Raw genomic sequence first — 26,398 nt, 5'->3', positions numbered from 1 at the left:
CTAAATAAATTAATATTACATTTTTGTTCAATGTTTGTTGGACAAATTATCATTAAATTCATTTATGTTAAATTATGCAATTGATTAGTGCTCTGGATAGCTTAAGTCATTTATAAATAACAGGAAATGAAATAATATTTTAAAGTATTACACTACCTCCCATCCTGTTACTTCATAATGCCACCCGACTGGCAAAATGATCTGTGGAGAACACTGAGTAGTGTCTTAAAACGAACATGAATGTCAACATTAAACTTTCATGATTATGATACAGTGTGTATGTTAAAAAATCTAGTTTAGTTCTATTATCAAATTTACAATTTTCTTTCTGTATCATTAGTTGAAATTTAGCTCTTTTCCATGATTCAGATATAGCAGGGTTCTTCAAACCACAGGTCGGGACCCATTACTGGATTGCAACACCATGTTTACTGGGTGGTGTTGTTGCGTGTGTGTTGTAGGAGAGTGTTTGTGTTATATGAGTGTGTGGTGTGTGTGTGTGTGTTATATGAGAGTGTGTGTGTAATATATGAGTGTGTGTGTGTTTGTTTTAAGAGAATGTGTGTGTTATATGAGAGTGTATGTGTGTATTATATGAGTGTCTGTGATGTGTGTTTTATGAGAGTGTGTGTGTGTGTGTATTATATGAGTGTGTGTGGTGTGTGTGTTTAATGAGAATGTGTGGTGGGTGTTATATTAGTGTGCTTGGTGTGTGTGTGTTTTTATGAGAGTGCGTGTGATGTGTTTGTGTTTTATGAGTGTGTGTGTGTTATATTAGAGTGTGTGGTGTGTGTGTTATATGAGTTTGGTGTGTGTGTGTTTTATGAGAGTGTGTGTGTTACATGAGTGTGTTTGGTGTGTGTTTTATGAGAGTGTGTTATATGACACACACACGTTATATGAGTGTGTGTGTTATATGAGTGTGTGTTTGGTGTGTGTGTGTTTTCTATGAGTGTGTGTTTTCTATGAGTGGATGTGTGGTATATGAGTTTGTGTGGTGTGTGCGTTATAGGAGTTTATGTGTGTGTTCTATGAGTGTGTGTGTGGTGTGTGTGTGTTGTACAAGTGTGTGTGTTTTGTATGAGTGTGTGGTGTGTGTTATATAAGTTTGTGTGTGTGTTATATGAGTGTGTGTGTGGTGTGTGTTGTACAAGTGTGTGTGTGTTGTATGAGTGTGTGGTGTGTGTGTTATATGAGTTTGTGTGTGTGTGTGTGTTATTTGAGTGTGTGTGTGTGTGGTGTGTGTGTTATACAAGTGTGTGTGTGTGTTGTATGAGTGTGTGTGTGTGTGGTGTGTGTTATATGAGAGTGTGTGGGGTTTGTGTGTTACATGAGTTTGTGTGTTACATGAGTTTGTGTGTGTGATGTGTGTGTTATATGAGTGTGTGAGTGGTGTGTGTGTTATACAAGTGTGTGTGTGTGTGTTATACGAGTGTGTGTTTGTTGTATGAGTGTGTGGTGTGTGTGTTATTTGAGAGTGTATTTGTGGTGTGTGTGTGTTGTACGAGTGTGTGTGTGTGGTTTGTGTGTTATATGAGTGCGTGTGTGTTGTATGAGAGTGTGTGTGGTGTGACTACAATCAGGAATAAAGTACGTACACATTTTAGTCCCTTTGGGAAAAATTGCAGCTATAAACATAGGATGGCAAAGTTATGTGGTATCATGGCACTGGGTCTTGGGGGAAAATGTTTGAAGAACCCTGAGAACCCCCCCCCCTCCCCCTCCAAAAAAAAAGTGAATTTGATACATATCTTTTTTTTTTTTACATTTAACACAGAAAAAAATGTGAATCAGATTACATGTCTGCAAAAGGAGGTACCCTGTGCCCTCAGTCTGTGAGATGGTCTGACCCCCTATTACTGTATATAGTGACACTGTTTAACCCACCAGTACTGTATATAGTGAGTCAGTGACACAGTCTGTAATCTGCCGGTGAGATGGCTGGCCTGACCCTACCCGCCCCAGTACTTTATAAAGTGACCACAGTAGTCTGTGACATGGTCCGCACCCCCCATACTGTATATAGTAGTACTGTATAGTGACACTGTTTACCCCCCGCCCCCCCCCCATGCTGTAGTAACAAGGTCTGTAATTTGCTGGTTCCACAAACATACACACACACACATACATGTATAAATACACACACAGTCACATACATACATACACACGCACACACACATACAGGCATAAATACACACACAGTCACATACATACATACACACACATGCATAAATACACACACACACATAAACACCAATGGGTAAAACAGAAACACTAACCCCTGTAGTCAGAGACACTAGTGAAGCATCATGTCACACTCACATGATATCAGTGCAGGCAGTGGCAGGTCAATGTTTTTTATTTATTTATTTATTTTTTTAAAGTTGGGCCCCCAGTCGCAATTGCAACCTCTGCACCCCCTGTAGTTTCGCCCTTTGCCACCAATCAGCAGCTAACTTTCTGTAGTGCATTGCTGCTTTTGAGCCTACCTAAATATCGTTTTCTCAACATAGGATACCGAGGGAATGAAGCAAATTATACAAAAGAAGTAAATTGAAAAGTTGTTTAAAATGACATGCTCTGTCTGAATAATGTCTTAAGAGCTTGCAATCTGAATTGTGAATGAGCTGTGCAGTTTATGTGATTTCTCTTGTGAAAGCCCTTTTACCAGATGCTGCAAGATGAGAATCTGTCACCACATCCCCCTTATCAGGGTGAATACACTTTCATTGGGCTGTTTTATTACCGTAGCATCCTGTAAGCGGAGCCTGCTAGTTTATCTGTCTCTGGGCGGCTGTACCTCAAAGGGCAGAGTTATGGCTGAGTTTACAGGTTATCACACAGCGTTACCTGCATCTCCTCAGCCCTGGCAGTTTTATTCCTTTTGTGCTGCACCCCTTAAGTCCTGGTGGAGCGATGCTCTGCACATCTCAGTGGAATGTTCTGCAGAGCTGATAATGTGCAAAACATTCAAATGGGACCAACAGTATGTATCTCACCAGAGACAGCAGACTCACTCTGATAGGTGCATTTGTACAAGCCTTTATTTATACATCTCTAACATATGCTGAATAGCCATACACAATATGCAGGGAATACATTTATTTCCAGTTTATACAACGGTACAAAAGGATCACAAATAGTATTTGGGTTCAGTGTCCCTTTAAGCAACTTTCTAATTTACTCCTATTATTAAATTTTCTTAATTATCTTGCTATCTTTATTTGAAAAATAAGGTATCTAAATGTTTTTATTGGATCAGACTCTGGACAGCACTTTTTTATTGGTAGATGAATTTATCCAACAATCAGCAAGAACAACCCAGGTTGTTCACCAAAAATGGGCCGGCATCTAGACTTACATTCTTGCATTTCAAATAAAGATGCCAAGAGAATGAAGAAAATTTGATAATAGGAGTAAATTAGAAAGTTGCTTAAAATGTCAGTAAACCTCAAAAATAATGTTATATAATTCTGCACATAGTGACTATACAGCTGGCCCGATGCGCTGTGTGAAACAAACAGACCCGCTCAGAAGAGCACAGAGAGTGGGTCTGTAAAACAGCCGTTGTTTTAAAAAATGTAAATGGAATATTATGTTTTATAACGTTTGCGCTAATATAATGTTATATAATTCTGCACTATGTGCAGAATGATATAACATTATTTTTGAGGTTTACTGTCCCTTTAAAATGTCATGCTCTATCTGAATCACAAAAGAAAAAATTTGGGTTCAGTGTCCCTTTAAAGGGGTTTAAAACCCCCAATTTTTTATGCTTCAGACAGAGCATGCAATAAAAAAAAAAGTTTACAATTTATTTATTTTATCAAATTTGCTTTGTTCCCATGATATTCTTTGTTGAAGAGATACATAGGAAGGTGTCTGGAACTCTACATGATGATAGAAAATAGTGCTGCCATCTAGTGCTCTTACAAATTGATATCCCTGCAAAACTGCTGCCTTATTATGCTACAGACACGTGCGCACTCCTGAGCTTACGTCCTGCTTTTCAACAAAAGAAGCCAAAAGAATAAAGAAAACTTGATAAAAGAATACTAGTAGTAAATTAGAAAGATGATTAAAATGTCATGCTCTGTCTGAAACATTAAAGAAATCAATATTGGGTTTCATGTCCCTTTAAGCCTATACTGCTCCTACTGTACCTGCAGGTACCAATTCTCCCAAAAGCTATTACATGTGATTTAGTGTTTCTCAAATTAGTCTTGCGCCTTGTTAAAGGGACACTAAACCCAATTTTTTTCTTTCGTGATTCAGATAGAGCATACAATTTTAAGCAACTTTCTAATTTACTCCAATTATCAAATTTTCTTCGTTTTCTTGCAATCTTTATTTGAAAAAGAAGGCATCTAAGCTATTTTTTGATTCAGACCCTGGACAGCACTTGTTTATTGGTCGGTTAAATGAATCCACCAATTAGCAACAACAACTCAGATTGTTCACCAAGAATGGGCCGGCATCTAAACTTACATTCTTGCTTTTCAAATAAAGATACCAAGAGAATGAAGAAAAAATTTGATAATAGGAGTAAATGAGAAAGTTGCTTAAAATTGCATTCTCTATCTGAATCACGAAAGAAAAACTTTGGGTTCAGTGTCCCTTTAAATAAAACTTCTAATAAACAAAACATAAACAGGGCCAAGCTTTATTGTTAAAGGGATAGAACTGTCAAAATTTAACTTCCATGTTTCAGATAAAGCATCTAATTTAGAGATATTTGCATTAACTTTTATTATCAAATCTAATTGGTACGCGTTGTTGAAAAACATATCCTCAGCATCAATTCACTACTGAGATCTAGCTGGTGATTGGTGGCTACACACATTTGTCTTTTGTCATTATCTCACTTACTAGACTACAAGTGAGGCGCAAATGGTTTTGCGCAATCAATATCGTCTTTTCGCAAAAGACATTTTCATTGCGCTGATATTACAAGTTGAGTGAAATCTCAATAGAAAAATTATTGCACAAAAAGTTTTAAGGGCTCAAAGATATGAGATCTCGGTGTTAGTATTTATGTATTTATATGTGTATATAAGTATTTCTATGTATATATATGTATTTATACGTGTACATATATATTTATGTATTTATATGTGTATATAAGTATTTATGTATTTATATGTGTATATATATATTTATGTATTTATATGTGTATATATGTATTTACAGTCATATATACACATATAAAAGCATAAATAAATATGTACACACATATAAACATATATATAAGTGCATTGTAGCCTATTGCCATTAAGCAGATAAAAATATGATAAAACATATTTATGCAATATTTATATTTAATAAAGATTTTAACCATGTATTTACTATAAATATTTTACATTTGCTAATATGAATATGCTATGTTGTTGTACAATGGGTGTTAGATTTTTTTTCTCTTCATTGACTTCTATGGGGAATGCGAAAATGTGATTGTGTTTTTGCGCGATATTCGGGTGTTCTTCAACTTTTTTTTCTTCATTGATTTCTAGGGGAAATACATGCATGCGCACGTGAAAATTTAAGTTAGAATTGTTGTGCTATTCGGGTATGTTTTTTGGAACTTGTAATACAAAGACAACCCGACTAGCTCAAAAAGCTTAACTCTAGTGGCACTTGTATTCTAGCCCTAGACGTGTTAAGCTAGCTCCCATTATTGCATTGCTGGAGCTGACTTAAAAAGGGATATTAAACCTTAAATACATTTTAAAAGCATAAACGTTTATTCCTCACCTCCCTATAGTCATGTTGAAATGTAGTTTTCACTTCCGGCATGTGTTTGCATTTGTGCAGCAACTCTACTTCTGATACCTGCAATGTAGCACCAGTAATTAGAGGAAGGTGTATGAAATGTATTTAGTGTTTAATGTCCCTTTAACTATGTGTTTAATCCTTTTGCAGAGGTTAAATGCAGTTATATAAAGCAATATTGAAATAATAAAGTGTCCTTATATATGATATCTCTTTAAAGCTGTTATACATAAAGATTTCACATATCACATCACTGGCACTCAAGGGGTTAGTCAGTCTGTTGGTTTGTCCATTTGTTTTTTTATTTTTTGTACCACCTGTGTAGCACTGTAGAGACCCTGTTGGCCCTTTACTTATATATTTATTATTAGTAGTAGTATAAGTATTTATTATTAATAATAATAATCATAATACATTAATAATACTTTGATTTGGGGATGTCCAATAGCATTTAAACATGAAAGACTCAGATTAAATCTACCGCTGACATTATTTTCTACTGTAGAGGGACCTCTTCCTTAGCAAAGGACTCATAAACTTTGTAAGATAAGAAAAATCAGAAAGAAATGCAGGCCCCATAAGCACTAAAGGGATTAAACAAATCCCTCTCAGCCCCTCGCGCTCATAGATTTTCCTCTAGTGTGCTCTTTAGGGCAGTAATGAATCACTGTCACCAAAGGAACTGACAATCTAATGTGCCGCTGTAAGAGCAGAGAGATAGAATGACTTTCTGAGGTCACACGAAGTTGAGTCTTGAACTCCTACTTCTAAATCCATGAGATGTGGGAGCATTTGATTGCTGTGAACTTTGGCCCTAGCACATCCAGCTGTGGGGGAGTTAGGAGAGAATTTACTGACAGGAATGGGAGCTAAACTTCTGGAGATGTCATGTTCCAATGAACAAAGCAAAAAGAGAGAAAATGATGTAAAATCTTTGTGTGTGTGGGGTGGTGGGGGTACATTATATTGTAATGCATCTCTCTTTATATCTAGAGCCCTGCATAGAATAAACAGCTCTCAAGCTAAAACTTGCCTTTCTAAAATTCTTTGAGGGACCTCACAGTATTTACAAGACTACTTAGATAATCTTACCAGAGCAGAGAGATATAGAGCATCAGGCCCTTAGGTCTGCTAATATACAGGCCCTGATGATTTCCACTAGGCGGTGAGATATTCAAAAGGGATCCGTTGCCATGTTGAGTAAGTCAGTAAAATATTCCGGCTGAAACCAGTGTTTAAAGGCAGCATCGCCGAAAGGCGTTTTACTTTGCATCGTCAATGTAGGCGGCGATGCTGCTTGGAATATATCACCAGCATCGCCACCTATATTGAAAATGTAAAGTAAAGGATTCCTGTTAAATATATCACACAACCAAATAAACATACCACAGCCTACAAGAATAACCCGTCATCTGTCATAACCCCCATCGCTATTAACCCCCTACACTATTAACCCCTAAACCGCCACATATCCCATCTCAAACTACCCCACTACACTATTAACCCCTAAACCCCAATAACCCCTACACTTCTTAAACCCTAAACCACCAATACCCCCACCGCAATAAACACCCTACTCTACTTAACCCCTAAACTGCCAATCCTCCTACCGCAATATCCTCTCTACTCTTTTTAACCCCTAAACCGCCATTACCCCCACCACAATAAACTCTCTCTCAAAACATTCTGGTCCCTCCAGTCCATATGTTTTCTATGCATCCAGTTCAATGCAAATGAAGACATGTGCAAGCTTTAGTGAATTAGCAACCTGAAAGAACCTAGTAACTGGCAAAACTGGAGAGACCAGCTGGTAAGACTGGAGATTTTCCCAGTGATATCCATTATTCAAATCAAATCATCAAACCATTTAGCTGAAACAGTGAAGGGTTAAAAACAGAGAAGGTTCTAGACCATAAAATTGTGGGTGCAAAAAGTTTACCACAAAAAGTATCAAGCTTTCAGGTGGTACAAGCAGATGATCCATCTTCTGCTACCTATTCCTGCATTTATTGTTTATATCCCCCTTTCTGCTTTACCTCTCTTCTTGCTCTGTAACGGGCACTGCACATGTAAAAATGGAAAAAACATTGTGAAATTAGAGCAGATGGTACATTTGAGGTTTGGGGGTGCTATAGGACACCTCTTAACGATCCCCAGATACTTTCCAGGACAGCCACAAGGGGAGGGGAGGAGTCAGAAGTGTGCTGTTGGTGGGACTGGGTGTGTCATTCGGCATGGATGGGCAGAGTCATGGTGTGGCAGGGAAGCTGTAGGTGGGATAATAGGTAGAGTTCCCAAACCAAGACAATTCTTCAAGATCTTGGAAGGTTGGGGTTTATATTAAATTAATAAATCGGGTGCATATCACTCATGTATAACTGTCAATAGCTTATAATAGAGGTAATGTAATAGATATATGGATTAAGTGGATAAGTAACATTAAGAGAAACATCACAATAATTCTTGCATGTCTGGGGGAGAAAGGTGTCCAACAACCTTGGTGCTGTTTACTAGTTGTCTTGTTGGGGTGGGGGATTAGGAACTATAGCACTTAGCCTTGAACATTAAAAAAACAAACCCTATGTAAAGTAAAAATGTGCATGCGCTGCTTTTATTGCTTCTTCATAGGGATAACCATCTGGGATAAGTCAAACCATAATCATAAAAGGTGGAATGATCGGTAGAATGGTGGGAGGAATGAGCATTTCAGGGAACTATCATTACCTTCAGAAAATGACAGCTATTGGTTCTGTGGTCACAAAGAGAATATAAATGACGGCTCTGTGTATGAGTCAGTGCGCAAATCTAGATCTTTGTGTGTTGCACAATAATATATCTGACGTCGATAAAAGCCAAATGCCACTGTCCAAAGCCAGAGGCCTAGTTTCCATTGAGTTGGTAACATAGAAATTCTCTATAGACTTTAACGGAGATAAATGTTTTTACCATCAGTTTCCAAAGTTTACCACCTCAATGGAAAATTGCCCATATTCGCCATTTGTTGAGCAAACCAATCAACTAATGTACAGTATGTCTATGAGCCACACAAAGGGAATTAAATGTTTTCCTGTATGTATTTCTGGCACACAGCGGTTAAAGCTCTGATGTATGTGCTGTACTGATACAACTGATATAACTTCTGTATATGTTACTGGCACATAGGGATGAAATCAGTGTTCTGGAACCAATGGGGAAGAACGCTTGATCTGTGTGTATTTATGGTGGCTAAGGGGTGTAAGATTACTGTTCCTCTGTTACAAAAAAAATGGCTATTTTGGAGCAGGGTTGTGGGGAAGAGTCATGGAATGGCATGATGCATCTGGTATTTGTGCAATCTAGTAACACCTCTGTTATTTAATATCATCTTATTATAAAAACTGAGGAACTTTCATGTTAAATGTTTAACAGTTATCCCCTCTCTGGTAAAAATGCATTGAAGTGGCAGGTGGCAAAATATTTATACTTTCTTTTTCTTAATCTCTCCCAGCTGTCTGTCTTTCTTTCCTGCCATGTATCATTTCTCATTGTGTGTAATTATCAAATAGATCAGACCTTAGTATCACTTGGCATATAGAACTACAGTAATTCTGTTTAGTAACCAGTCTTACCTATAATAACTCGGCATAAAAAAAAACTGCTGCAAACAGGGATACTGGGTAATAACCTACTTTACCCATACAGAGTTCTTAATGTAGTCAAGGATTCTGGGTAATAACCAGCATTAAACCCATAACTACATTGTACACATCATACCCAAATGCAGCCAGGGATTCTGGGTAATAACCTGTTTCTCCCCAGCATATAGATTTTCCGCTGCCACTGCAGTGAGTAGAATAGCACTTGTTACTAATTCTGCTATTATACTACCCATATGCAACCACACAGCATAAAGAACTACAGGAAATTACATTTAGTCACTTAATCAATTAGTGTGAAGTTTTGCTTTTTTATATTTATATATAAAATTATCTTTTTTTGGTTTGTACCAACTTTAGTTATGTTTGTTAAGTACTGCTGCAACTTCTAGTTTCAGTGTCTCCTTACATTGAACAACAATATATAAAAACAGTCAAAACATTTATTTTCCAGCCAAAGAGAGTTCCCTGACTCCAAACAGTGATCAGACAGGAATGGATAATAGCTACCTGAACAACAAAGAATCTTCAAGCAAGGGGTCTCAGGACCGGGGCAGTGGAGAGCTTCCTATGGACAAGACAGACTCTGAGAGCAACAAGGGGAAGAAACGTAGGAACAGGACCACTTTTACTAGTTACCAGCTTGAAGAGCTGGAGAAGGTCTTCCAGAAAACACATTATCCTGATGTCTATGCCCGTGAGCAATTAGCCATGAGGACTGACCTAACTGAGGCCAGAGTGCAGGTAAGTGGGCATCATACAGTAAGAGTTGTGTTTTCAATCAAATGTTCAAGCTACCTGATCTCACTGGACACTGCTTTCTCTCTGGAAACCTGGTACCCTTGCATAGCAAATCTAAGTAATTCATATGGATGAAAGACATCCAACTTCATAGAGTTTGTTGTCCTGAGCAGAACATAAAGCTATCAAATTAATGACAGGTGATTAGGTGCCTATCCATTTGCTTAAATCTTCTCCTATAGCTCCACAAATGTGTATTCCTACCCTAATATTCACCATAGGCCTAAACCTTATTTATAAACCCTAGCTCTAACCCTAGTTTCCACCCCAATATTAACCATAGGCCTAAACATAATCTATAAACCCTAGCTCTAACCCTAATTCCTACCTTAATATTAACCATAGGCCAAAACGTCTTCTATAAACCCTAGCTCTAACCCCAATTCCTACCTTGATATTAGCCATAGGACTAAACCTAATCTATAAACCCTAGCCCCAACCCTAATTCCTACCTTAAAATTAACCATAGGCCAAAATGTCTTCTATAAACCCTAGCTCTAACCCCAATTTCTACCTTAATATTAACCATAGGCCTAAACCTAATCTATAAACCCTAGCCCTTACGCTAATTCCTACCCTAATATTAACCATAGGCCTAAACTTAATCTATAAACACTAGCTCTAACCCTAATCCCTACACTAATATTAACCATAGGCCTAAACCTAATCTATAAACCCTAGCCCTAACTCCTACCCTAATAGTAACCATAGTCTTAAACCCTAGCCCTAACCATAATACTTAACGTAATATTAACCATAGGCCTTAACTTAATCTATAAACCCTAGCCCTAACCCTAATTCCTACCCTAATATTAACCATAGGCCCAAACTTAATCTATAAACCCTAGCACTAACCCTAATTCCTACCCTAATATTAACCATAGGCCCAAACTTAATCTATAAACCCTAGCACTAACCCTAATTCCTACCCTAATATTAACCATAGGCCAAAACGTGTTCTATAAACCCTATCTCTAACTCAAATTCCTACCTTAATATTAACCATAGGCCTAAACCTAATCTATAAACCCTAGCCCTAACACTAATTCCTACCCTAATATTAACCATAGGCCTAAACCTAATCTATAAACCCTAGCCCTAACACAAATTCCTACCCTAATATTAACCATAGTCTTAAACCCCAGCCCTAACCCTAATATTAATCATAGGCCTTAACTTAATCTATAAACCCTAGCTCTAACACTAATTCCTACCCTAATATTAACCATAGGCTTAAACTTAATCTATAAACCCTAGCCCTTACCCTAATTCCTACCCTAATATTAACCATAGGCCAAAACGTAATCTATAAACCCAAGCCCTAACCCTAATTCCTACCCTAATATTAACCATAGGCCTAAATTTAATCTATAAACCCTAGCCCTAACCCTAATTCCTACCCTAATATTAACCATATGCCTAAACTTAATCTATAAACCCTAGCACTAACCTTAATTCCTACCCTAATATTAATCATAGGCCTAAACTTAATCTATAAACCCTATCCATAGCCCTAATCCCTACACTAATATTAACCATAGGCTTAAACCTAATCTATAAACCCTAGCCCTAATTCCTACCCTAATATTAACCATAGGCCTAAACCAAATCTATAAACCCTAGCCCTAACACCAATTCCTACCCTAATATTAACCATAGGCCTAAACTTAATCTATAAACACAAGCACTAACCTCAATTCCTACCCTATTATTAACCATAGGCCTAAACTTAATCTATAAACCCTATCTCTAACCCTAATCCCTACACTAATATTAACCATAGGCTTAAACCTAATCTATAAACCCTAGCCCTAATTCCTACCCTAATATTAACCATAGGCCTAAACCTAATCTATAAACCCTAGCCCTAACACTAATTCCTACCCTAATATTAACCATAGGCCTAAACCTAATCTATAAACCCTAGCCCTAACACTAATTCCTACCCTAATATTAACCATAGGCCTAAATCTAATCTATAAACCCTAGCCCTAACACTAATTCCTACCCTAATATTAACCTTGCCTTAAAGGACCAGTCAACACAGTAGATTTGCATAATCAACAAATGCAAGATAACAAGACAATGCAATAGCACTTAGTCTGAACTTCAAAAATGAGTAGTAGATTTTTTCTGACAATTTTAAAAGTTATGTCTTTTTCCACTCCCCCTGTACCATGTGACAGCCATTCACAAATGCATACACGTACCATGTGACAGCCATCAGCCATTCACAAATTGCATACACACTTATTCTTGCACATGCTCAGTAGGAGCTGGTGACTCAAAAAGTTTAATTATAAAAAGAATGTGCACATTTTGTTAATGGAAGTAAATTGGAAAGTTGTTTAAAATGGCATGCTCTATCTGAATAATGAAAGTTTAATTTTGATTGAGTGTCCCTTTAAATACAGAGCTTTAGCTGTAATATTCTTACATGTTATGGGTGGCAAGATTTGCGTCTGTTGTATTGTAGACTCTTTACAAGCATATTACCTGTATGTTTATCTACCAGATCTACTGGTAAACTGTTTACAAGCATATTACCGGTATGTTTACTTACCACATCTACTGGTAGACTGTTTACAAGCAAAATCAATAAAAAAATAAATCGGGAACCAAAACTTGGTCAGTTGGACATCAATTTACTGGGCCTGATTATCTAACGTTATTTAGTCTGGCGAGATTATCTAAGAAGTCTCATCAGAACTGTGAGGTGACTCGAGCAATTTTTCAAAAGCAAAATTTATCTTGCAACTTTTTTTCTAGCAATGTGAAAAAGAGACACCTACATTACAATATAATGTTCAAAAATAGCCTCCATACAATTTGAGTGATTTTCTCTCCATGCCAGTGAGTTTTTGATTATCACGCACACAATCTTGATGACTGAAGTCAAACAAGTTAGACTAAAAAACACTTTGGCGATAGTTTAGCAGAAAGAATTCTGCAGGGAAGATAATTTGTGTATAAAGTTGAACATATATTTCACATCCACAACTAAAATGGACCAAATTACAAATTTCCTATGAGCAATATTACAAGCCAGTCGGCAAATCTGTTTTTTACAATTGCAAAAAAACACCACGTTTTTTTGCATTTGGGGTAGCGCAGGTATTACAAGTTGTGAAATAACTTATTTTGCCCGCTCGTTACCTAAGTAATGCAAAAAGCCAGATCACATGCGCGTTCACCTATTCACCCATAGAATCTAATGAAGAAGACAATTAATAATAAAAAACAACAAATCTGTTGTGCAAAGCCCATGACGTATTCTCCTCGAAAAGTGTACATGAAAATGTGAATATTTCATATTGCAAGAATGTTGTCTTAACGGAATATGTTATATTTATTTCTAAATAAATATTTCTCTATATATGTGATGATTTTTGGACAGATATATCTATTTATAGCGAGATATGTATATATATCTAGACATCTTGAGAGCTATATGTGAAAATCTCTTTGAAAATCCCTCTGAGATATTGTTTAATGTGCATAAGATTGTAATGTAAAATCTTATCATTATCTCCATAGTTAAACATATCTCTATGCATATAAATCCATGTTTATCTATGTATGTGTAGGTATGTCAATGTAAAATCCCTTTGTCTGCTTTTTTTTTTAAACACCCGAGATCTTCTATCTTTGATCTTTTATAACTTTTGTATGCAATATTTTTTTTAAAATATTTTTTTACTAGACAGTGTTAATATAAGTGTAACACTGTAACTGTACTTTGTATTGTATTTTTGAAGTGTTTCTTGAAACTTTTATGTTGCGGAAAACTTCACTACAACTCTTCGAGCACAGAAAGGGTTTTCGTAATTCCGATTTTTCAAGATTAATATTTGCGCAATGAAAATTGATTGCGAAAAGACCATATTGCGCAACTTGTAATCTTGCCCAAAGTGAGCTCATAAATTATAAATTTCCTATGTGAGCTCATAAATATGGAGAACTTCTGTGGCTTAGATATTAAAGGGACACTGAGCCCAATTTTTTTTCTTTCGTGATTCAGATAGAGCATGAAATTTTAAGCAACTTTCTAATTTACTCCTACTATCACATTTTCTTTAATTTTTTTGGGCATCTGACTTCATTTGCCATTATCCAAGCAAAGCCTCTTGACTTTTTATCTAAAATATGCATGCATCCTTTTTTTTTAATATTTTTCATGAAACAAAATTTTTGCAAAATGTATTAGACTTTTTTTTTAAAATTCAATTAGGCAGAAGGTAATTTAACCAATCAGAGGTTGTATTGCCTGTGCCATTTTCTACAATACAAGTTCTCTCCTGGGTTCTCCACATGGCAACCAAACCCAACTCCTTTGCAGGGTTAAACACACAGTTATATAGCAATATTGCAGTAGTAAAATGTTCTAACATTTTGCAATTTATATGTCCATTTAAAGGGATAGTCTAGTCAAAATTAAACTTTCATGATAGAGCATGCAATTTTAAGCAACTTTCTAATTTACTCCTATTATCAATTTTTCTTCGTTCTCTTGGTATTTTTATTTGAAAAATCAAGAATGTAAGCATAGGAGCCGGCCTATTTTTGGTTCAGAACCTGGGTAGCACTTTCTGATTGGTGTCTAAATGTAGCCACCAATCAGCAAGCGCCCAGATGCTGAACCAAAAATGGGCCGGCTTTTAAGCTTACTTTCAAATAAAAATACCAAGAGAACGAAGAAAAATTGATAATAGGAGTAAATTAGAAAGTTGCTTAAAATTGTATGCTCTATCTGAATCAATGAAGTTTAATTTTGACTTGAGTATTGTACAATTTTGGTTAAAAAAGCAAATATGTTGTATTCATAAATATCAATGTAACCCTCCCCTACTGTATACATTACAATCTATTATACTTGCAAATTGTCTTCATGATATAGCAGTCTCTGTCTTGTAATGATCTATTTGTATGACTTGTTTATTTCTCTGTTTATTTTTTAGAGTTTGGTTGTTTTCATCCCCCCCTCTGTGTGTAGATCCCATTATCTGCCCCCCCCCCCCCCCCAGAAAAAAAAAAGAAAGAAAAGCCATGGGAGGTTTGTGGGAGGGATACAGCCAGACCAGGATCAGCAGGAAATTAAATATGGAATGAAAACAAGCACAAGCTATCTGACCCTCTCATCCCAAACTGGTTTCCCAGGACAGGATGCTGACAAATAAGCTCTCCGGTTTCCCTCAGATACAAAAGGGAGGGAGGGGGGTATAATTTGGAATATTAATATTATATCTATCTGATCTCTTCTTTATCTTACTATCTAATGTAAACTTATACAACAACATTTATATGTAAGCTTACAATAGCATCAGCACTACCTGACCTATAAAAGATTTTGCTTCTAAAGAGATTACATTTTTCATTAAAAGAAACACAGTAACATGAATCATATAATTGAGAGAATTGGTAACTTTAATAACTATATTATATCAGCCCATAATAAAGTGCGTCATCTCACCCTTTTTTATTTGTTAGCTAATAGAACACATGACCCCCACCTCCTAATTCAGTGGCCCTGCTTATATTGTCCAATCACATTACATTATTATTTTATAAGCAACAGGATTATTGCTTGTAACAAGTATATGGACTGAGCACACACCCCCTTTCTGAAGCCAGTGTAATAATTCTATTAGTGATGGGGATTTAGAGGAAGACAGATGAGACAAAACCTTCATAAAACCCTGACACTGGGGTGTGAGTATTGTCACCACTCAGAATCCATGGATCCCAGGAGACGAGCTGTAATCTACCATGCAAAATGTGAACCATTTCTGAGATTTGCCCTTCGTAGAATACAAGGAGACCCCCTTCATTTTCTGTCTGATTTATGATGTATCTGGAGATGTGTTCTACAGTCTAAGACCAAAAAAAATCTGACCCCCACATCAGCCATTCAAACAATTTCACCATGAACGTGCTCCTAAGCCCAAATCCTACAGCTTTAACATCATGATTAATTGGAGCTCGGAATACTAGGGAGGTCAGTCCAGCAAAAACTTCCATGGAGATACCCAAACAGTGCAGCAATATGTTGTACACCAGAATTTATCTGATTATATTTCAGCGAGCCAAGTAAGACAAACATGTACCCCTTGGCTTGTGTAAGCAACAGGAACCTTTGTAATAGCAAAATAATTAGTATCATAAAACAGGAGTGTACACAATATATCTCTAGTTACTCAAATACTGTACTGGCACAGGCTGATATAATAAATCAGTAATAATCCAGACCTTATTGTATTAACACTAACTAGTATAATAGTCTGTGTAACCTAAAAATAGTATTTACTAGTATAAATAAATCATTTGTAACCAAACAGTACTCTAACTAGTATAATAAATCATTAGACACCAGTATATTGCACTAATACTAACTAGTCCAATAAATCATTAGTTAACAGTATGTTGCACTAATACTAACTAGTATCATAAATCATTAGTTACCAGTATGTTGTACTAATACTAACTAGTATAATAAATCATTAGTTACAGTAGAAGTACTAACTAGTATAAATCATTAGTTACCAGTATATTGCACTAATACTAACTAGTATAATAAATCATTAGTTACCAGTATATTGCACTAATACTAACTAGTATAATAAATCATTAGTTACCAGTATGTTGCACTAATACTAACTAGTATAATAAATCATTAGTTACAGTAGAAGTACTAACTAGTATAAATCATTAGTTACCAGTATATTGCACTAATACTAACTAGTATAATAAATCATTAGTTACCAGTATATTGCACTAATACTAACTAGTATAAATTATTAGTTACAGTAGAAGTACTAACTAGTATAATAAATCATTAGTTACCAGTATATTGCACTAATACTAATTCATATACTAAATAGTTACCAGTGTATTGCACTAATACTAACTAGTATAATAAATCATTAGTTACTAGTATGTTGCACTAGTACTAACTAGTATAATAAATCATTAGTTACAGTAGAAGTACTAACTAGTATAAATCATTAGTTACCAGTATATTGCACTAATACTAACTAGTATAATAATTCATTAGTTACCAGTATGTTGCACTAATACTAACTAGTATAATAAATCATTAGTTACAGTAGAAGTACTAACTAGTATAATAAATAATTAGTTACCAGTATATTGCACTAATACTAACTAGTATAATAAATCATTAGTTACCAGTATATTGCACAAACTAGTATAATAATTAAATAGTAATATATAAGGGGCACTAATGCTAACCAGCAGTAAATTAGGAACTACATTAAGTTTACACTAAGTATAATAAATCACTAGTAACACTGAATAGTATAGTAAACCAGTGTTAAAGATATGTTGTACTAACTAGTACAATACATCACTAGTTACCCAACATCCCACAAACACTAACAAGAATAAACAATCACCAGTAGCCCACACCCTTAACAATGCTCTAATACTAACTAGTACTATAAATCACTAGCAATCCAAATGTTGTGTTATCGCTCATTTGCATAGTAAATAAATCCAACTATTGCCCACACAGTAACTAGTATAAACATATAAATAGCTAGTATCCCATGCTGTGCCATCGCTAACTTGTATAGTTCCCAAGTCATTTACACATTGCTCTAATACTAGTTGAAAGTAAAATATCAATTAAAGAGCCATAATAGTAAAAAAAAAAAAAAATGAAGACTAGTGCCCCTGCACTACTATGTGTTTAACCCCTTTAAAAGGGGTTAAAATACAGTAAAAGTATCTATTGGGACTCACAGAGCACTGCTTGCCCCGAGTAGACAATGCCACAGATCCAATTAGCAGCTTTAGTCGCATGAGTCAGCTGTGTAACTAGCACTAGTGATTGGATCAATGGCAGTTTCCATTCAAGACTAGCAGTATCCGTGGGTCCTGAACAGTATTTCTACTGCAGGGGTTAAACTACTGACGTCTGTTTTTGCTTATGTGAGATGCTAGTGATATTTTAGATGGAGTTTTTCATCAGTTGTAATGAAGTTGCGCTATAACTTACTTTTTAATATAGATATGAAATTCAAATATCCGCGCTCCCCCGCCCACTTCAAAAGTCAAATTTTCTGTTAGCTAAATTGTTGTCCAATCAGCGCTCTACCCATATGGCACTTTTGTTGTAGCTAGAGCTTTAATTGGAGAACAATTCAGACCGTTAGTTTACTGAAAATTTTACTTTTGAAGTGGGTGGCGGAGCACAGGTATTTTGAATTTCATAACCATATTAAACAGTAATTATAGCGCATCTTCGTTACAACTGATGAATGAAACTGCATCTAAAATATAACTAACATTCCGGATCTGTTTTTAAAAAGGGGAGAGATTACCATCACTTTAAGGAAGTAATTTGATACACATGAAAAACATTTTTATTCAGGAAAACACACTTGTCAATTTAAACAGTTACATTTATTACTTAAACTAGTAGTTGGGAAGCGTGAAACGTTATCTATGCAATTTAAAATCATTTGTACTATACAATAATGGATACAGTTATAATTTACATGTTACTATAACTTTTTTTTTATACTGGATACATTATTTTAAACAGAGGTTTTGCATTGGCAATTTGAATTTTTTTGGGGGGGAGGGGGGGTGGCAATCATTTAGCAATTACCTGATCATTACATTAAAAACTTATTTTTGAGGCATTAGTTATCCAGTAAAGCTCTTGTAGGTCCTGGTGGAGGAGCAGGATTTGGGAGAGGAGATAAAAAAAGCACACATTTCTTCCAAGCAATACATTAGCGAAAAGAGTATTTTGGGTGCCTATGTCTCTGCTGTTTTGTAAGAATCCGCAAGACAACATGATAGGTTGTGGATCATATTAGCTAGTATGAACCTTAATTGCTTCTGAAAATAAAATCTCACAGAAATACCGTCTTTTCAACTTTGTATCTAAGGGTCACCTGCAGGGTATGACAGTGGTCACTGGCACATGCCAAATCAGTAATCATGGTCCCTGTGCCTAGAACTACCGTTCCCTCTAAGAGCAGGATTTATCAAAGCAATTCTCCTAAAATTGCGCCTATAAATCTGCATATGAAAAAAATTGGGCAAGTCCGACTTTACATTCCTCTCACTTCGTTTGCGTTCACCAAGGTGCACCGGTGCGCTTAAAAAAGGGTTACATTTGCTAGTTTTAGTCACCTTAGCCTTACGCCCAGTTACCAATTTATGATTTTTTTTTGCACCTTTGGAGAACGCAAAGTTCTACAAATACAGGCATTATAGTTCTCCATAGGTCCTGGGGAAAACAGCATTAGAAATCATTATGTCTTTGAACTCATGTCATGTTCACATCTATTTCTGATTATTCAGAGTATTTTTTTATTCTATCAGGGATATCTTTGGCTAGATACATAAGCCAAATATAGAATACAAAATTGCCCCACAAAGAACAAAAATTGTATTAAAATTTGTGTGTGTTAGGGTCATTATTATAACAAAGTTAAAGTAAAAATGTATTATGGCAACACGACAAAATTAATGCGCAAATTTGCCCCATGTAAAACACAAAAATTATTACCTAAAAAAACATGAGTTTGAAATGAACTTTCTTTTATCGCGTAGAGAAATTAATCATAATTTACCCAAGCTCGCCTTCCAAACAGCACAAATTAATACCTGCAATTTTTTGTTGAATTTGTACGCACCGGTGCACCTCTCCAAGGGTGAGCTGCCGAGAACTCAGAGACGAATGCAAAGGAGAATTCTCCTAGTCCTTGATTAATGTAGCCCTACGTGTGTGCGCTCAAACCTTATTTTTAAGTAGCGCCGCCGCTGCCCAGTATGATTTCTACTGAACATAATCTGGTATTCACAACAAGGCACCTTGCAACCACTAGAGTGTCTATGAATATGCACCTTGTGACACATAGATTTACTAAGTATCAAATCTGCCTCAAAGCTAGCGCTAATAGGACCATGAGTATACTAACTGAAAGTACCTACAAGTAACTTTTGAGCATTGTACAGTATTTCAGTTTCACTAAAGCTTAGGAAATCTTCTGTGAATCAATGATGATAAATAGTTTTGTAACTTCCTGCTCTTTGTGCTTATTATAGATGCAAACTGACAATGACACCCCATAAACCTTTGTTTGTTAAAGGGATATGAAACCCAAAAACATTTATTTTGTGATTCAGACAGAACATACAATTTTAAAAATGTTTCTAGCTTACTTCTATTATCAAATTTGCTTCATTCCCATGGTATTTTTTGTTGAAGAGATACCTAGGTAGGCATCTGGAGCACTACATGGCAGGAAATAGTGCTGCAATCTAGTGTGCTTGCAAATTAATAACATTCTTGCAAAACTGTTGCCATTTAGTGCTCCCTGCTTTTAAACAAAAGATACCAAGAGAGCAAAGAAAAATTGCTAATAGAAGTAAATAATAAAGTTGTTTAAAATCACATGGTCATGAACGAAAAGTAATGTCTGTAATATACCCACACAAGGTAACCTACCCTTATGTTACTTGTTACTGTATGAATTATAATGTACCCACACAAGGTAACCTACCCTTATTTACTTGTTACTGTGTGTATTATAATGTACCCACACAAGGTAACCTACCCTTATTTACTTGTTACTGTGTGTATTATAATGTACCCACACAAGGTAACCTACCCTTATTTTACTTGTTACTGTGTGTATTATAATGTACCCACACAAGGTAACCTACCCTTATTTTACTTGTTACTGTATGTATTATAATGTACCCACACAAGGTAACCTACCCTTATGTTACTTGTTACGGTATGTATTATAATGTACCCACACAAGGTAACCTACCCTTATTTACTTGTTACTGTATTATTATAATGTACCCACACAAGGTAACCTTCCCTTATTTTACTTGTTACTGTATGTATTATAATGTACCCACACAAGGTAACCTACCCTTATTTACTTGTTACTGTATTATTATAATGTACCCACACAAGGTAACCTACCCTTATTTTACTTGTTACTGTATTATTATAATGTACCCACACAAGGTAACCTACCCTTATTTACTTGTTACTGTATGTATTATAATGTACCCCACACAAGGTAACCTACCCTTATTTTACTTGTTACTGTATGTATTATAATGTACCCACACAAGGTAACCTACCCTTATTTACTTGTTACTGTATGTATTATAATGTACCCACACAAGGTAACCTACCCTTATTTACTTGTTACTGTATTATTATAATGTACCCACACAAGGTAACCTACCCTTATTTTACTTGTTACTGTATTATTATAATGTACCCACACAAGGTAACCTACCCTTATTTACTTGTTACTGTATGTATTATAATGTACCCCACACAAGGTAACCTACCCTTATTTTACTTGTTACTGTATGTATTATAATGTACCCACACAAGGTAACCTACCCTTATTTACTTGTTACTGTATGTATTATAATGTACCCACACAAGGTAACCTACCCTTATTTACTTGTTACTGTATGTATTATAATGTACCCGACACAAGGTAACCTACCCTTATTTTACTTGTTACTGTATGTATTATAATGTACCCACACAAGGTAACCTACCCTTATTTTACTTGTTACTGTATGTATTATAATGTACCCCACACAAGGTAACCTACCCTTATTTTACTTGTTACTGTATTATTATAATGTACCCACACAAGGTAACCTACCCTTATTTACTTGTTACTGTATGTATTATAATGTACCCACACAAGGTAACCTACCCTTATTTACTTGTTACTGTATGTATTATAATGTACCCACACAAGGTAACCTACCCTTATTTTACTTGTTACTGTATTATTATAATGTACCCACACAAGGTAACCTACCCTTATTTACTTGTTACTGTATGTATTATAATGTACCCACACAAGGTAACCTACCCTTATTTTACTTGTTACTGTGTGTATTATAATGTACCCACACAAGGTAACCTACCCTTATTTTACTTGTTACTGTATTATTATAATGTACCCACACAAGGTAACCTACCCTTATTTACTTGTTACTGTATGTATTATAATGTACCCCACACAAGGTAACCTACCCTTATTTTACTTGTTACTGTATGTATTATAATGTACCCACACAAGGTAACCTACCCTTATTTTACTTGTTACTGTATGTATTATAATGTACCCACACAAGGTAACCTACCCTTATTTTACTTGTTACTGTATTATTATAATGTACCCACACAAGGTAACCTACCCTTATTTACTTGTTACTGTATGTATTATAATGTACCCACACAAGGTAACCTACCCTTATTTTACTTGTTACTGTATGTATTATAATGTACCCACACAAGGTAACCTACCCTTATTTACTTGTTACTGTATGTATTATAATGTACCCACACAAGGTAACCTACCTTATTTACTTGTTACTGTATGTATTATAATGTACCCACACAAGGTAACCTACCCTTATTTTACTTGTTACTGTATGTATTTTAAATGTACCCACACAAGGTAACCTACCCTTATTTTACTTGTTACTGTATGTATTATAATGTACCCCACACAAGGTAACCTACCCTTATTTTACTTGTTACTGTATGTATTATAATGTACCCACACAAGGTAACCTACCCTTATTTACTTGTTACTGTATGTATTATAATGTACCCACACAAGGTAACCTACCCTTATTTTACTTGTTACTGTATGTATTATAATGTACCCACACAAGGTAACCTACCCTTATTTTACTTGTTACTGTATGTATTATAATATACCCACACAAGGTAACCTACCCTTATGTTACTTGTTACTGTATGTATTATAATGTACCCACACAAGGTAACCTACCCTTATTTTACTTGTTACTGTATGTATTATAATGTACCCACACAAGGTAACCTACCCTTATTTTACTTGTTACTGTATGTATTATAATGTACCCACACAAGGTAACCTACCCATATTTTACTTGTTACTGTATGTATTATAATGTACCCACACAAGGTAACCTACCCTTATTTTACTTGTTACTGTATGTATTATAATGTACCCACACAAGGTAACCTACCCTTATTTTACTTGTTACTGTATGTATTATAATGTACCCACACAAGGTAACCTACCCTTATTTTACTTGTTACTGTATGCATTATAATGTACCACACAAGGTAACCTACCCTTATTTTACTTGTTACTGTATGTATTATAATGTACCCACACAAGGTAACCTACCCTTATTTTACTTGTTACTGTATGTATTATAATGTACCCACACAAGGTAACCTACCCTTATTTTACTTGTACCCCAACGTATTCATTGAATGTAGCACTGCATAATTTGTTGATGCTTTATAAGTAACTAGTCCTAAAGCCAGTGTACACGGGCCATTTTCTGCAGTGCAGCGGTCCCACCCGCCACATCCCCTTCCGTCTGCCCACCCTTGCCACGCCCGCTCTGCCAGACCACGCCTCTGTCACACCCGCTCCGGCCCACACTCTCTGCTGTCTGATCCTGACACTTCCTTACGGCCAGGCCAGGTATATTTGTCTCACGCTGCAGTCTCTACTGTGCATGACAGCTTCGGACAAACATACCTGGCCCTTTATTATATAGGATAGATAAGAATAATACCAAATGTTTTAAATCTGAATAGGATATAAACAGTAAAATGAAATTAAATAATACAAAAAAAAAATTGTAATTTTTAAAATGGTAATGTAATTTGATCAAAATCTAATGGTATTTTAAAGCATTATCTTTAAGCACAGTTGTGAGTATAATAGGATTTTGTTCTCTGCTATTGATGACCGTCCCTCTGTGCAAAACAGTTTGGGCTTTCTGATGTAGAAAATAACTGCCTCAAATGGCAACAGGGTTCCAATATAAAATCAATCAATCAACCAATCAATCAAAGAAATAAAACTTCCATAAAGTTTAAATGGAAAATACAAGCTTTTGCCAATAGAATTACACATAAAGTTCACTCTCCCAGCAAAAAAAACATATCAAGTCATATACCAGTGTATTAGCATCCCAAATGTTCCCTAAAACTGGCAATCTACTTTCTCCACACATTGATTTTGTTTATTCCTATTATATTATTATTATTTATTTATTTTTTGCAAAAGTTTAGCCTAGACTACTGGTTTTCAAACCTATCCTAAGGCCTCCCCAACAGGCCAGATTTTCAGGGTTACCTTGGATGAGAGCAGGTACAATAACCATGGTTACTAATCAGCTGATTATTTCACCTGTGCTCCAGTTCAGATATCCTCAATTTGTGGCCTGTTAGGAAGGCCTGAGTACAATCAATATATATATATATAAATAAAAATGATCTCCACTTTTCTGCGCCCTACATCTTCTTCAGAACACAAATAGATATATAGCTTTTATTAAAAAAAAAAATATATTTCTGAAAAATTGCTCCCTGTCCTGGCTCAGAAACAGTAGGGACAAGAGAGGGCCACACTGTGGATAAGACTGCTCCATTTATTTGTGAAATCTACTTACATAGATATAAGCACTCTCACCTGATGTCAGTTGTCCATATCCCTGACACTAACTAGTGTCTCTTTCCCAGGTTTGGTTCCAGAATCGGAGAGCGAAGTGGCGAAAGAGGGAGAGGTTTGGGCAGATGCAGCAAGTCCGAACTCACTTCACCTCGGCTTACGAGCTCCCAATCCTAACCAGAGCAGAAAACTATGCTCAGGTAAGTCCTGTGTGTTCAAAGCGTTCTCAGGTAACGTACACTGAGGGCCATATTCTTTATAATCAAACATTGCAGACACTGCTGCTCAGCACAACTAGATAAAAGCTGTAACAGGCAATATATCAGCTTAGATATACATTCATAAACTGGCATGTTAGTGGTGCATCCAACAGTATTAAAGGGACATGATGATACTTTTTCTGTCATGTATGTGAAAGAACAGCAGTTAAACATGATAAAATGTTTTTGTTTATTTTTTAAAGGGACAGTGTTCCCTAATTGTTTTCTCCCCTTTAATGTCTTCCCAATTATCGATTTTACTTGCTGAAGTGTATTAATTGTTAACAAATAGATCCTTTACCTTTATTTTGGCATTTGAAGTAGCTGTTTTTGCCAGTGGTATCCCTACATATACTAAATGTTTCTATGCTTGAGTATAGGTAATAGAAACGCTGTGTAAACATAGCTAGCAGAAGAAATGACACTCCCAGTGGGTGTTAGGATAGTTTAAGTTATAAAATGTTAATTTGTATTTGTTCTCTCTAAGTATTGGGCTTTGGTTTACAGAAATCATATAAAGCAGCATGTGTGTGTTTACAGAAAGTGATAAGAAAAAGAGATCTGATTTCCCTTCAAGCTCAATCTATTTTAATGGGTTGTGGTTTCACAGCTGGTATAACAAGTCTGTGGAAAAACATTAAAGGGACATGAAACCCACATTTTTTTTCTTTCATGATTTAGAAAGAGCATACAATTATAAGCAACTTTCTAATTTACTTCTATTATCTATTTTGCTTCATTCTCTTGATATTCTTTGCTGAAAAGCATATCTAGATATGCTTAGTAGCTGCTGATTGGTAGCTGCACATAGATGCCTCCTGTGATTGGTTCACTGTGTGTATTGCTATTTCTTCATTAAAGTATATCTAAAGAATAAAGCAAATTAGGTAATAGAAGTAAATTGGAATGTTGTTTAAAATTATATTCTCTACCTTAATCATGAAAGAAAATGTTTGGGTATAGTGTCCCTTTAAGGGAAAAACAATTTTACAGTACACTGTCCGCTTAAGTAAAAGATATATAAATTTACAGTGAAACTAACAGGAAGTGTATGATTGTGTACATCTGGGCTCCCAGGACTCTGATGCTGATTGGCTGATAGGGACAACTCACATATATCAAGATGATAGTTTTATTCAGCACAAGAATATCTATTTTTCAAAAAATGTGAAAACTTTCTATTTTAAATGTAACAAAGAACATTATGGAGTATCTTGTCCCAGTGAGCTGAAAAGGCACTAAGCATTTAATAACCTGTACACTATTGTGCTAGCGCATGTCATTCTTAAACAAATTCCACCCGAGAACAGAGTGAAACGTAGTCAGAGATGCATGAGGAAAATGAGGAAAATGCCAGTGATTGGTGCATACACAAGTATACCTGCTCCTGATTGGGTCACAAGCTGCATCCCCATCTGGAGTGTCACAGGAGAATAAC

General features: G+C 35.7%; 1 protein-coding gene across 1 annotated transcript in view; it reads left to right on the top strand.

The window, feature by feature from the left end:
• ALX4 (ALX homeobox 4) overlaps positions 1–26,398 on the top strand; it is a 123,162-nt gene that overhangs the window by 60,248 nt on the left and 36,516 nt on the right. The window contains exons 2-3 of the mRNA XM_053688889.1: positions 9,859–10,148; positions 24,772–24,900. Of these exons, the coding sequence (XP_053544864.1) occupies positions 9,859–10,148; positions 24,772–24,900 (419 nt within the window). The remainder of the gene's footprint in view (positions 1–9,858; positions 10,149–24,771; positions 24,901–26,398) is intronic.

Source organism: Bombina bombina, chromosome 7 (genome assembly GCF_027579735.1).
Source record: "Bombina bombina isolate aBomBom1 chromosome 7, aBomBom1.pri, whole genome shotgun sequence".
In the NCBI taxonomy this organism is placed as follows: Eukaryota; Metazoa; Chordata; class Amphibia; order Anura; family Bombinatoridae; genus Bombina; species Bombina bombina.
This window is presented reverse-complemented; position numbering and strand designations above follow the sequence as displayed.